This window comes from Hetaerina americana, unplaced genomic scaffold, assembly GCF_022747635.1.
Source record: "Hetaerina americana unplaced genomic scaffold, ioHetAmer1.1.p SCAF_21, whole genome shotgun sequence".
Lineage (NCBI taxonomy): Eukaryota > Metazoa > Arthropoda > Insecta > Odonata > Calopterygidae > Hetaerina > Hetaerina americana.
In genome coordinates, this window is record NW_027286775.1 from 9581160 (window position 1) to 9596585 (window position 15426).

The following is a 15426-nucleotide window of genomic DNA, read 5'->3' on the forward strand; positions in this document are numbered from 1 at the left end:
ACTGACGTATGAATTAAGGACTGATGGTTGGTTACATCCTGGTCAAGAAGAATTGTGTTTGCACTGTGGAATTCATGCACACATGGACGTCTGTCAACGACCTTGGTAAAGTGACTGTTGTTACACTTCCCACAGTAATTTGAACTTAAATATTTTACTTCGATTTGGTATTCAGGTCTGAAGTTTGTGGTTGCGGGATTTGACGGTGACCCTGACAATGAGGATGCCAGTGAAGAGATTAGGCAATTGTTGGGGGAGTTAGGGGGTCAGGTGATGCTGAGACGCTTCCGGGGCATTCCAGATTATGGGATTGTCCCTGTCGAAGGAGGTCAGCTGCCTTGCACTGTGGGAGAAGTTGTCACCCCTCTTTGGCTGGTAATCTTTTATCTGATTGTCCTATGTAATCATTTTTTTAATTATAGTTATAAATGTTTCCTCCATTTCCCTGCTTCAGCTTTAAATAAGAAATTTGTCATTCCATTTAACAAAGGCTTGCGTATTTGCGTGGGGCAGTGTTTAGGAAAGTTTGGTCTTATAAAAATAAGACTTCATGTGTTACTTACTAAGACTAAGACTTCGCCCTGGTAAAATATTAACACTGCTTGTACAACAGTTTCCATTCACTTAGACCTCTTTGACCACTATTTTCACAATGTTGAATCCCTTTGAACATCCCAGCACTAACATTAATATATTCTTAAAGCTGCAATTATCTATGAAATAATGTTCATAAAGTTCCTAAAAAGATTTCCCTGTTTTGTAGTTTTGGCATTGTTGTAACTTTGTGCATTATGTATGTAGCAAACCATTGTCTGCTTTTTCAATTTTAATTGTTTTTGCAGGAGGATTGTAATGACCAGAATAAAATAACTCCTGTCGAATATTATCATCGTCCTTTCGTTGTGGAGTCTAATAGCAAGCCATTGAATGGGTGTGTGATTGGAATCAGCTCGTATGCTGGAAAGGAACGTCTCTATATTTCAACTTTGGCAGAAACTTTGGGAGCCTAGTAAGTTCAATGAAACTTTTTGTTTCCCTGGTGGTAGCATTTTTCTTTTAAACTAAAAAATGACATGATAGGAGGTCTGTTCAAAAAGTATCGCCAATTTTGAATTTTCACGGGCTACGTATATTTGATTTTCGATTTTTTTGTGACGTTATATTGGTGCCAATGTCTCTCACTTATGTCGCAAGGTTTGGCCATTTTGAATGCTCAGTTAGTTGTTGACAGCTGTTTTGCTTGAACGTGTTTTAGCTTGCCTTTGATTTTTGCCCCTTCCAAAAAATGGATCAAAGAATCTGTACCAAATTTTGTGTGAAAAACGAAATTAAGTGCATGGACGCATTCCAAATGTTGACTGTGGCGTAGGGAGAAGCTACCTTGGACCAAAACAACGTTTATTGGTGGTACACTATGTTCTCAGAGGGCCGAGAAGATGTGAAGGACGAAGAGCGTGCCGGACGCCCCGAGCACATCAACAACAGACGAAAATATTGATGAAGTGAAGAAAGTAGTATTGGCCAATCATTGAATCACCGTTAGAGCAGTTGTTGAGGACCTAAACATATCGATTGGCTCTTGCCATTTGGTTTTTACCAATGATTTGGGCACGACTCGGATCGCCAGGAAATTCGTACCAAAATTTGACCAAAAACAGCAACGCATTAACATTGCTAATGAGGTGTTGGACTCTGTCCGCGACGACCGAAATTTGCTCCTCCAAATGGGTCACAACTGGAGACGAATCATGTGTCTATGGTTATGACGTGAAAACTAAAGCTCAATCATCCCAATGGAAGCTGCAGCACGAACCAAGACTGAAAAAAGTGCGCCAGGTGCGGTTGAATGTGAAAGTTTTGCTCACAGTTTTCTCTGATTGCAGGGACGTGGTACATCATGAGTTCTTGCCACAGAGTGGAACGGTAAAAAGGAATATCACCATTACAAGTTATGCGCTATTTGCGGAAATGCAATCTGCAAAAAAAGACCGGATTTGTGGAAGAACAAAAATCGACTTTTGCACCGTGACAACACCCCTGCTCATACATCATTACTTGTGTGTGAATTTTTGGCCAAAAATAACACAATTATGATGCCCCAGCCACCGTATTCCCCAGATCTGGCCGCCAGTGACTTGTTCTCGTTCCCGAAACTGAAGAGGCCCATGAAAGGACGACGCTACGCTACGATTGACGAGATAAACACTGCATCGAAGGAGGAGCTGATCAAGATAACAAAAAATGATTTTTTGAAGTGCTTCTCGAGGATTAGGAAAAACATTGTCAAAAGTGTGGATTATCAAATGGGGATTACTTTGAAGGGGACAAAATAGATATTCATGAATAAATAAATAAGTTTTGAAAAAACACAGAAGTCACGATACTTTTTGAACAGATCTCGTAGATGTCGGCTTGATTTGGTTTTTGATTTTATTTATTATAATATTGATTAACATTGCTATGACTTGACAGAAAAAAATTTGAAACATTGAGAATCAAGTATGCCAAATCTTCAAATTCTAGATGCAATAATAGGGAACTTAGCTAGGAATTCAAACATTCACATCTGGAACCTGAGCACAAAAGAGGAGAACGGACAATTACTAAGAACACAATTTTTGATTTTACTTGCTTTTTTCTTGTCAATGAAAACATAAATGATCTGTATAATTCTTACTGATGAACAGAAGTGGAGGCTAGTGAAAAATAAAACATCTATGTTCTTTCTTTGGGACCCTCAATGGACAATGCTCACTGTCAATCAATAATCACCGCTGTCAGTGAAGAAAAACAGTGAGTGAATTAATGATATTGCTGTTAATCTAAATTTAATATAGAAATCTACTTTCAATATGAAAACTTGTACTTTGAATTTGTTGGCATATTTTTATTTAAATGTATTTCACCTTATTGTATATTGATAGAAATGAGCTCTTACGGCTAGTAATATTGAATGAATGTGAAACTCCAATAGCCGTAAACAGTTTACCTTTCTAAACAAAGCACAAATGAGATCAGTTGGCTAGCGCCACAAGTCAAGAAGGGGTAAAAAGGAGAGGATAAGGAAGGTGAATACGAATACGCGTATTTCGGCCACAAAGTAGCCCTCTTCAGCGTACTGAAGGGTAATCAATTACGATTACGCATATTCGTGTTCACCTTCCTTATCCTCTCCTTTTTACTTTTTACCCCTTCTTGACTTGTGGTGCTAGCCAACTAATTTCATTTGTACTTTGTTTAGAAAGGTAAACTGTTTACGGCTATTGGAGTTTTACATTCATTCAATGTACTTCACCTATTTGTGTAAACAAATTTGTGGATGTATTCAATTGTTTCAGGCTCAACTTTGTGTAAGTTCATGTTCATTAAATGAAGAATACAACGTACAGTGGAAATATACATTGTGTTTTTCATTTGATGAAATTTGTGGATGTTTATGTTCTTTATTATAATCCTATGGAATATTTTTAAAGCATTAGATTATGCGTTTAAAATATTTTCCTCCCAACCTCTGTTTTATGTGTACTCTTTCTCTGCATATGGTTTTACGAGTTCCCTCCGAAGGTTTCACCTAACATTTCGCAGAAGCTTTAATTGGGAGGTTTCGCATAACTTTTTTTAATTGGAAAACTGCAAAAATATTTTCGTCTTGTCATGAGTCATCACTGTCTTTGTGTCATTGCGTTCAAGAGAGTTTTTTTCATGTGATATTTTGTTTTATCAGTTCACAGGAAGTGTTTTCCAAGAAGGACATCCCGGAGAAGAATGCTGTGGCCTCCACCCACCTGGTTTGTCCCACTCCTGAAGGGAATAAATATGCCGCAGCTGTAAAATGGGGCCTGCCTGCAGTCACTAAGGATTGGGTCCTTGCTTGTGCGCAGAAGGGCCAGAAAGTTCAAGAATCAGATTACCTTGTGGTGAAATGTAAGAATAACTACAGGGTGTGGTGCTTAAATCCGGACAAGCACGTGTTCCTTCGAATGAGGTTTCCTCGCCGGGTTAGCGAAACCTTCCCCAGACTTCTCCAAAGCATTATACTCGGCCACAATATCGGAAACAGTTGATCTGGGGCACCCGATGAATCCAACTATTTTGAAATATAACGCCCAGTGCGAACACTGTCGATAATAGCGGCTCTTCCATTGTACTCCGCACTTGTACGTAACATCTCCGCCATTTTGAGGTTATGACTGTTCACTAGATGCCTACAGCTTTCAACGACGCCCATAGCGACCTCCAGTGAAACTACGATATGGCAAGAAACCCAAATAGAAATTTGTCCTGATTTAAGCACCACACCCTGTATATCTGAATTCAATGGGGCAAATTTATACCAATTTTTATCTGTGCTACTCTCTTCTCTTCTCAGAGCCTCAAAATATTAACAAAACTACAATTGTGAGGATAATTAAATACTTTTTTAAGCAAGTTTGAAATATCTGGGCTTTCTTGAGAGTCAATTTGTTAATAGTATTTAATGTTTTCATTTAAATATTTTTGTTTGCTCTCCGTAGTTTCCCCATTATCATTTCCCTCTCTTTGACACATTTCTTTATTTTATGTTGTATACAGGGTCGCACCCAAAAGTCGTAGGACTGATTTTTTTAAAAGAATTTTATTGACGATATACCTACATTGTCTTAATAATCTTCAAAGTATGCTCCTTGAGCTGCTACACACTTAGTATAACGTTGCTCCCATTCCCCGTACGCCCGCTGGAAATTTTCTTTGGGGATGCCATTGATGACCCTCGTCGAAGCCTCTTCAACGGCCTTTATCGAGTCAAAACGTCGTCCCTTGAGCTGTCTTTTCATCAGGGGGAAGAAGAAGAAGTCCGGTGGTGCCAGATCGGGAGAATAGGGTGGGTGCGGCAACGTGGCAACGCCGTATTTGGCCAGGAGCTGTCTGACGATGAGCGCGCCATGGCACAGTGCGTTGTCATGATGAAGCACCCAGCAGTTTGCGATGGCCGGTCGGACTCTTTTCACAGGTTCTCGGAGGCGGGTGAGCACCTGCACGTTGAGCCAATGCATGCAATCAACTTTTCCACCCGCGGGATAGAGTTACTCCTTAAAAACATCGACCCCAGCAAATCTCCGGGACCTGATGAGATACCGGCTCGCGTGTATAAAGAACTGTCGTCTGAAATTGCTCCTTATCTAAATATAATATTTAAGAAATCATCAGCAGAAGAAAGCGTGCCAAGCGGCTGGACGATAGCTTCTGTGACACCCATATTTAAAAATGGAGACCGGGAGGAACCCAGTTATTATAGGCCAATATCGCTCATCTCCATCTCCTGTAAGATTCTTGAGCATATCATTGTTAGTTCCATCATGAGGTACCTCGATAGCCAAGATTTATTGATTAATAACCAACACGGGTTCCGTAAAGGTAGATCTTGCGAATCTCAACTCGCACTCTTTGTTCATGATATAATGCATTCCGGTGAAAGTAATATTCCAGTTGATGCAATATTCGTAGATTTTAAAAAAGCTTTTGGTAAAGTCCCTCATTGCAAGCTACTCGCTAAGTTGGAAACTTATGGAATACACGGGAGTGTTATATGCTGGATTAGACAATTTAAAAAAAATCGTGTTCAAACAGTCGTCCTGGACGGTGTATCATCCGATACTGTTAAGGTCGCGTCGGGTGTACCACAGGGAAGCGTCATAGGCCCCCTCTTGTTTCTTATTTACATAGATGACCTCAGCACCGTGGTTAATAGCAGGCTCCGTCTTTTTGCTGACAATGCGGTGATTTATGGGGACATTCGAAGTCGCGATGACAGAGTAACGTTAGCTAACGACCTAAATGCAATCCAGACTTGGTGTGATACATGGCAAGTGGAATTAAATTTGAAACAATGCGTAGTAATACATTTTTAGGAAAAGAGTAACACCCCCCCATTTAGTTACAAAGTGAAACAAACAGAAATCGCAAGGGTAGATTGCTTTAAATACTTGGGTGTAACAATTACTCACGATCTGTCCTGGGGAAAGCACATACGGGAAATATGCGGTCGTGCTAATAAAAAGTTGGGATTTGTAAAAAGAGTGCTGGGTAAATGTGACGAAAAAGTGAAGGAACGATGTTTTCTTGCCCTAGTCAGGCCCCACCTAGAGTATGCTGCCAGTATATGGGGTCCTCAAGAGATAAATTTAATTTCGGAATTGGATCGAGTTCAGCGGAGGGGGGCTAGATTTGTCAAAAATTGCTATTACCAACGCAGTAGCGTAACTACTTTGCTAGAAAATTTAGGCTAGGATTCCCTTACACAGCGGCGTTTACAATATAGATTAAACTTATTAAAAACATTTAATGATGGGTCCTTTTCCGATGACATCAAGGACATACATACGAACCCCAACGTATTACGGGCGGAGGGATCACGAATGTAAGATTAGAGAGATAGACTGCAAGACTGATAGGTTTAAAATGTCATTTTTTTCCAAGAACAATAAGAGACCTGAATGCTTGTAATCGAAATCCCCCATTAGTCGGCTCGACATAATAAGTATTAACCTACAAGGTAGCGACTGCGCAGGGTTATGCGATTATATTTATTTATATATTTTCTTATATATATTTTTTTTGCAGGTTCCCCTTACCTTTCCCCATCCATTTGAAAAACCCTAACCCCCTCATCCCTTACCCTTTCCTCCGGGTGCTGCATCCCCTGCCACACACCTTTTTGGTGGCTTGCAGGGTATTGATGTAGAGTAGAAGTAAGCGTCGGTCTGTGCTCAGCAGTGTCCTCACTCTGTCCACATTCGGGTCGGTTCTTGCCGTCGACGGCTGTCCGGAGCGATGGTCGTCTTCAACGAGCTCCCTACCCTCTTGAAACAACTTGTGCCACTCAAATACTGTGGAACGGCTTAAGGCAGTGTCCCCATAAGCCTGCTTGATCATATCGAGGGTCTCAGTTGCCGTCTTCCCGAGTTTCGCACAAAACTTCACGGAATAACGTTGCTCTAAATTCAGATTCATTTTGTTTTTCGACGCGGACAAAAAACTTGCTTCACTAAAAATGGTGTCCTCACTCAACGACAGCCCGCAGGCGACTGAGGTTGGTGTCGGTCTGTTGCGAAGAGCCCCCTCCACCTTACCCTGCCAGGCAGACCCCCCTCCACCGCTCCGTTTGCGCCAGAGAAAATCAGTCCAACCACTTTTGGGTGCGACCCTGTATGCTCATTACACAGCCAAGTCCTCATTAACACTTGATACATGGGTTGATTGATTTTTTCGTATTATTTATTTTTAGCTCTATTTAAGTAATTTGCCTTGCAAATCATAGAAGGATGTCTTCCTTCGAACTGCTACATTATGTTTCTTACAATATATGTAATAACGTAGACAAAAATATAATTTCCTTTGATATCCTCCCGTTCTTGTTTTTCTTGATCTAATGATTGTCTTTTTTTTTTGTTTAAGCAGCCGTGGAGAAGCAAAAGGATGCAACTCCTGGAAAGTCTGATGGAGCATCGGACGCTGTGAAACAGACAGTTGTGGAGAAAAGTTCTGTTTCCTCCGGGAGTGAAATGCCTCAATGCAACTTTGTGCAACAGAATGTCTCAGCAGACAAGTCAGATAGTCGTGCCACGTGCGGCATTGACGCCACCAGTCAAGGGGGAGTGACAACGGGGAACCAACAATCAGCCGGAACCCCAGTGGCACCACCCATTACAACTCCAGTGTCTTCCAAATCCTTTCGTGGAGGCGATGGTTCGTTTGGTGAGAGGTCATTGTCGTCGGGAGTTGGCAATTTGAGGGCGACGGATGGGGTCGGAGATGGGGAAGCCTCCACTCCAACGAACCGCAGCCATGCAAACCATGGATGTGGAATGCCAGATGTTGTCATGAGAGGCTGTCAGGGCGATGCAGTCGGGGACAACGGCGTATCTACGCCATGCGATGCTGTGGAGGATGGGAACGAGGGTGGAGGAGAGGGGAAAGGTCAGAGGTTGCTGCCCTCCACTCCTGGGACTCCATACGGCCAAGTGTTTGAAGCGAATCCCTCCAGGAGTACGAGGAAGGCGTGGAAGACTTGGGTGGAGACCATTCCTAAGTTGCACAAACCCACTCCTCCAAAAGTGGAGAAGAAACCTGAAACGGTGAGTTGTGACCCATCTGTGTTGGCTGTGAAGCTTTGATACCAGTTTTCATTCTTAGCTGTACTTTTTTATGCTCACTTTATGCATATTGTTTCATTTAAATTAGTTTTAGTCAACAGAATAACCTTTATTTTGCATGTCAATTAATTTTTAAATTGATCATTGAGCGAATGTTTGACTTTCCTAACTGAGGGAAACCTTATGCTTATGTTTTGCTGACACATTCGATATTTTCACTCAATTAAAAGAGCACACAGCTGTTGATTGACCTCAATTTCATGTAATTTTATTTTTATTATGATTATCATTGCTCCAAAAAAGGTCAAAAAAGAAAAAATTGACAACAAAGGAAAATTTGAAAATACTGCATAGTATGTTTTCAATGGTCTCTTCAATAATGTAAATTTGAGGTATTTGCCCTCGTAATTAACTTCTTTGTTATCTCCACACATCTATTTGCAGCCCCTATCGGAGCTAAAGCGGCGTCTGTGGGCATCCATTGGCAATGCTTGCAAGAAAATGGAAATGGAGCATGGTAATGAGGAGATAGGCAGTGGGCCTGGATCTTCCGGCGAGGGGACGGGGAAGAGGAAAAGGGTAAGGCATTGCAACGCCTAATATTAGAGTTCCTGCGTGGCTTCATTTGTCACTGCACCACGCCTTCCTTGCATCATAGTTTCATTCTCGCCCAGGATTAAAATGTTAATGAAACACACTTTCTTGATTTGCTGGCGATGATGGCTCTTTTTTAAACAATGCACCTCACCATTGGCCCTCAATCAATAGCCCATGAAATGTCACTTTCTCATCAGAGAACTTCCAATATTCAAAAGCCATCGTCTGCTTCTTCCCAGCATTCAATTTTATGTTCATTTTCATATCATAATTCTTATTACTATCAATGCTTCAAAATGTGGCTTTTGATGTTTGAATTGTTATGTGGGTCGCTCAATTTGTCCGTAGGAAAAAGTAGGAAACCACTATTTGTTAGATTTTTTCTTTTCCGACGTAGTCCCCTTTTAGCTCGATATACTTTTCCCAGCATGTCTCCCAACTTTTTTAAATCGTCCAAAACTGAGAATATTGGAAGGTGCTCAAAAAAGGCATGTGTGTTTTTGATGACCTCCTTGTTCCACGTGAATTGATTTCCGCTGTGCCATATTTTTCAGTTGGGAAATGAAAAGTAGTCTTTGGTGGGCATATAGTCTCAATCAGATCCGTCTCAATGGATGCCCTCAAATCTTATTTAATTATTCTCAAGCGCAAAGGAAAACGTCTCGGCACCAACCTACTTTTGGGCATTAAACTTTGGAAATAGAAAAATAACCGGAATACCCGTGAGTGGAAAGTTAAACACTGTTGATTTCCATCCTTTCTCTTATTTCCCACAGCCATGGGAACCCGAGGAGTCGAGTAAGAAGGGGACGAAGCCATTTGCAGGCGTGGTGGCGTACGTATGGAAGGAATTCCCGAGGGCAAAGAGGGAGCAGGTGGCGGCAAAGGTGGAAGCCTTGGGAGGAGTGGTCCAGTATTTGTTCAGTGACAATGTCACCCATGCCATTTTCCAGGTAAAACTCACGGCACCACTCCATGAGCATTACCTTTGCCTTTATTTATCGTAAATGAAGAAGATTCATGGGAGTAATCAATGTGAAAAATGCATCTGTGAATGGGATGAGATGGTACAATGCAGCACTAAGATAGTTCATGTTGTGATAAAGGAAGCTGATAATTCCCCGGTAAGAGTAATGAAATTTAATGGGAATAATAACTCCACTATTTTTGACGCTTGTTTGTATAAGGCACTAATGCCTGACTTCATAAATTACATAACCCCATTTTAAGGAAGTGTTTCCCATGTTATGTTCAGTGGACAGAATCTATCTTTTCTTTTCCGCAACTTGGGAATTGCCAGTTTTTTTCTTTGGGTGTTTAGTGGGAAGAATGTAAAATATCCCCTTTTTATGTCACAAATTAAGAACAGTGTATGTTTACCTCTGCAGTTACAATGAATTTAATTCTAGCCTCACGTTCATTAGAAAACTGAATTATAGACACGATCAGCCAAAAACAATTTCAGGAGGGAATGTGAATGATCTTGGACTTGCTCACATATTTTAAAGAAAGGTAACGAAATGCCATGAGTACATCTTAAGAAAAGGGAATCGGATCAGTTGAAAAGCAGCTATGGAATGATGGACAACAGCAAAATCTCCAATTTTTCATTGATTTTCCCACCGGAAACAGTTTTTGCAACATATGTTGGACTCTTAATTTAGGTGAAAGGCAAGAACATTGGTGAGAAAACCAAGAAGGATTTTGTATTTTCCTGGTGTATGGTGTACATTAGATGTATGTGAAGTCTTCTCAAGCTTGAAAAATTTCTTAGTTACCTTGAATGAACATATTTACCTCTATATCTTCATTATGTCTCTATTAATGTTACTGCAGTAAATGCAGATTTCCATCATCAGAGCTTGCTCGCGAGTCATTATTTTGATGATGTGAACTGCAAATACCTACGTAAAAAGAAAAGTATTGCAGTAGCTAGCTTGGATTACGAAAAAAAATACGTTCAAAAACAGTGAAAATGTTGGTAATCCATCCCGTTGAAATTGATTTGCATTAATTGAGCAGGTGTGGAGGAGTATTTCTCTCTCTTGTGACCTGCTTGTCTCTGCATTAATTCTCACAGGGAGAGGAGTGTGAATCGGCAGAGGAGTACAGGCAGGCGCATGAAGCAGGAAAGATCTTGGTGGCCCCAGCATGGGTGGACCTTTGCGCTGCAGAGGGCATGCGCAAGGATGAGGCGTTGTTTCCTCCAACCGACTACCCCTTGAGATGCTCTGGAGAAACTCCAGTCAACTGGGAATCTCTCAAGTCGAAGTCGCAGGCCTTTCTAATGGCACCCATCCAAGTATCCACAAGCAGAGCAAAGGAGGTTACTGGAATTCGACCTTTTTTTAATCTTTTAGTTTTTGTGACAATTATACTTATATTTTACTCTTAATAGGGTTTCTATTAAAATGAGTACTGTTAGTTGCTATTAACATATTTGAAGGAAATAGTTCACACCTATTTCACCAATGTAAGTTTAAGGTAGGAAGGAAATGTTACTGTGGTAACATCACATTTTTCTGCAGCTTGAAGAAAAACAAGTGATTACTCTTCAACTACTGATCTAGTAATTGATTACCACAGAATATTATTGTAATTTATTTATATTAAGTCTCAAAGCTATGGCTGTTATTAAGTAATGCAGTAAACTCTCTTCTATTTTGTGCATTAACTATGCAATTATTCTTTCTCTCCCAGCATCTCAAAATTTTTTTAAAATTACAATATTTGAGATAATTAAATGCTTTGAAACTTTGATATACTTTCTTAAAAAATACAAGTTTGTAATATGTGGGTTTTTTTAAGTTTTTACTTTCACTAAATCAGCAGTTGTCAATAGATACTCAAATGCATTGAATATTTCTAAAAATCAATTATTTTAGACCATTTTTATGTAAGTTTTTTTCAGCACACTCGGTTGAAATAGCGGGTGTATATTTCATAGCAGGGTTTAAAAAATAAAATAAAAAGAGCTTTCTTCAAAGTATGCTCCATTGCTTGTCGGACATTTTTCTCATCTTTGGTGCAATTTGTGGATACCACGCAAGTAAAAATCTTTCCCTTATGCCGCGAACCATACATCGAGCCATTTTTTTTGCTTATTTTTGGCAGTTTTCTGTGTTTCTAGTCTGCAAACACTACTTTTGAAACGCCAAAGCCATCATTCACACAGATGCATCTTGCGATGGAGCATGTTGTTCCCTATAAGCGTCTCAAAGTAATCGCCATGATGATTCAGCGGCAGTTTTCTTCGGATGAAAACCAAAAGTCAATGCTGTCTGCGAATGCTCTTTGCTTGGCATTAAATTTCCACATATTGAACAAAGCAGCACACAAACACCAAGCCAAAATATTCTCAATTTATCACTCGTGCTTGTCTGGCACTTCTTGTTGATGGGACAACCATATGGAACTAATCTTTGTTCCCACAAACTGCATTGGTGCACCATCTGTTGTCTGAAATCCACAATTCATACTTGCACACCTGTCCGTGCACGGTTTGGACAACCTTAAAAAAAAGTATATTACTCTTCTCCCTAACTCTTATAATATCCCAGTGATATTTAAAAACATGTGCCCTCGTCCTCATCTCCAGCTTCAGTTTTCAATTTTTCCTGTGTCTTATTTCAGAGTAAGAAGACTGACGTTGATCGGGAACGTGTCGACGAAGCAAAAAAGAACCAGAACCAGGAGCCGGAGGCATTCAGGAAACCAGAAGTTCAAATGTGAGTGAAATCTCATCCCGTTCTTTTGTTAATCGTACTCCCTAAACACTCTAATTTTTGAACACCAACAACCTTTTGTGATTGTCACAATTGTGAAGCATTGGTAGCTTTTGATTTTGACCCTCAGAATAACAACCGTCTAACCTTTTGCAGGTCAACTTCTTCAGTGATCATTCAAAAAATTGATTAATATACGAGAGGCCCCCAAAAATAACTGAAATAGTGCTGCGGTTGGCGGAGCTTATGTTGTATGCATTTCTTCCGCTAGGTGAGCATGGTGTAAATCGCTCCAAGTTCTGCGCAGGCATTATTGCCATCTGGGAAGGTTGCGTCAAGTCACAACAATTTGTGTTTTAAAAGCAGATTCGCTTGCTCCTACTTCCTCGTCATGGCAGATGCCAGAGGACAGCGTGCTGCTGAGAGCATTTGCTCCCTGCTTGGGAAAATACGCAGCAGAAACTGTTATCATGTTATGAACAGCTTACAAGGATTGTTCTAAGGGACAAACTCAAGTGTAACGATGGTTTTTTCATTTCAAATAAGGAACCAAGTTCATTCAGGAAGTACGTCAACAATAATCTGGGTGGAAAAGCAGAAAGCAAGTGGAAAACTTCGCCACTTGGTCTGAAGGAATGCTCATCAGGTGAAATCAAACCTCAAGATGATGCTTTTGTTTTTTCGATGTGATAGGGAGATATTGCATTCTGAATTCATCCCACCGGATCAGGCCGTTAATCAGTCTCTCTATTTGGAGGTTTCAAAAGGATTGTGTGACCAAAAAGGGCCAATTTGCGGGAGGCAAAGGACTGGATTTTCCACCATGACAGTCCAACAGCTCATGTAGTCATTTCAGTTCACCAGTTTTTAGCCAGAACAGCACAACTCCCTTCCCCCATGCCCCTTACTCATCCAACCCCCTCCGTGCGATTTCTTCTTGTTTCCATGATGAAGAGGGACATGAAAGGACAACATATTGATGACCTAGGAGCGGTGTAGAAAAACACAAGGCAGGAGCTATCGGGCATCAAAACGGATAAGTTTGAAAAATGTTTCCAGGAATGGAATCGTAGATTGGACAAATGTATTGAGGGTAATGGAGAGTACTTTGACAGTTATAAGGTTGTTAGGTAAAAAAATGAAATGCATAGCTATAAAAAAAATAATTCCAAGTAACAATGAATTCACAAAAACCAATTATAATAAACAAATACTGTAAAACCCATTATTTGCACTTTTCTAGGGACCCCAGAAGAAAAGTGAGTGTAAAATAGAGGAAAATGCAAATAGTGGGAAGAAGGAGACTTTTCTCTGTTGAAAGTGTTCTTCCTTTCACATCGTCTTCCCATTGTCAAGCAGGATAATATTTACGTTCTCGAGTAATGGAGGAAAACTATATACAAGAGTGTCTGAGCTACCACGTTGTTTGAAATTATGCAAACAGCTGCCCTACTTCATTTGAAGAAGATAATTGATTGAGTGTAGTTTTGATACGTTAATGCGAATTTCAATACTTTTAGTTATTCAGGAGACCATCACTGTTTTATCTGTCGCCTCGAGGTGGTGCAAATGATCCCAGTTGACAGTTCTTGGGTTTTTCAAGCCACTTCATGTTTGGGTCTGAAGTCATTTTCATTCTTCATAATTTCAAATTACGTGCGATATGAATAGTCTCAATTGTGTGTCATTACAAACCATAAATTCTATCGCTGACTCCTTGTCGGACAATGTAATCATTGCAACATCGTTGTAAGACTCTTTTTGCGCAACGATAACAGAGATTTGGATTTCAATTAGTTTATATTTCTGTCACTAGTGCCCACCATATTCAAATTTTTCCCTGTTCACATTACTACTTTCTCTCTTTTGTCTTTTTTTAAAGTGCATTTGTACAAAATGAAGTCAGGAAAGCATTCTTATGGAGGCCGATGTGCTTGAGTAACTTTCAAAATGTGATTTTCTTATAAAATCCAGCACATCGTGATGTAAACAGTTGGAAATTGAAATCATGTAAATATGGTGTTCCCTATTTGTTCATTGGAAAAACAGGAAATTGTACGGGACATGGTAAAAATGTAGTTAACTGTGGAAAAACGTAAATTCTGATAATGCAAATACAGGGCTTGACTGCATGTGTTATAAAGACTAAGAAAACTAATAATTGTGAAAAAAATGTGATTGTCTTCTAGAGGTGAAATGCAACGCGAGTTCTGACTTCTGGAGAGTCAAATTGGAGATATTTTGTTGAATTGATTAGTATGGGCCCCAGTCTGGACCACAAAAGAAGCATAAATTCAAAGATATAGTAAATGTGGTACAGTACATGCATTCGAGGTGTCACCGTGTCTTGAACTGAATACCCTGCAGTCCATCTAATGAATGAATACCTTGTGAAACACCATGTCAGCTACTAACTCATCCATGTTTGTTAAGAACCCTGGATATGCTGGTGTGAAGCTCTTGAACGGAATACCAAGAAAATTAAGAGAAATAGATAATTTTTTTGCTATTCCAGCTCAAACTATATCAATTCCTTTATGATCATCAATCCTGTACAGTTGATTTATCCATGGCTCTTTCACTAGATGAATGATTTTCTGCAAAAACAACTCAATGAAAATACTTGAGTTACCGCCCCGCAATGCCTGTTTTTGGTTTTTACTCTGTACACTTACTTATATTTCTATTTTTTTAGATGTATAATGACTCTGTAATATCCACTCTGTGATGTCTGCAAAGAATATGAGCAGAGAGTGTGACATGTTCCATACTTGATACAAACATGTCTTATTTGAACCAATAAATATTATTATAATTAGCATGGCTTTCATGCTAGATCTACAGCTAACCGCTAAAATATTCCATTGGAGGCGATACGGTAACAATTACACATTTTTATCTTGAATGTTCATTTTCTGAATTTTTAAGGATAACATTTAGTCAATTTTGCTCCTCCTTATCAATCCACATTG

General features: G+C 39.9%; 1 protein-coding gene across 1 annotated transcript in view; it reads left to right on the forward strand.

Annotated features, from left to right (window-relative positions):
* mus101 (mutagen-sensitive 101) overlaps positions 1-15426 on the forward strand; it is a 58950-nt gene that overhangs the window by 16928 nt on the left and 26596 nt on the right. The window contains exons 13-20 of the mRNA XM_071586160.1: positions 176-375; positions 843-1009; positions 3725-3924; positions 7438-8114; positions 8577-8711; positions 9506-9682; positions 10810-11055; positions 12363-12457. Coding sequence (XP_071442261.1) covers positions 176-375; positions 843-1009; positions 3725-3924; positions 7438-8114; positions 8577-8711; positions 9506-9682; positions 10810-11055; positions 12363-12457 — 1897 coding nt within the window. The remainder of the gene's footprint in view (positions 1-175; positions 376-842; positions 1010-3724; positions 3925-7437; positions 8115-8576; positions 8712-9505; positions 9683-10809; positions 11056-12362; positions 12458-15426) is intronic.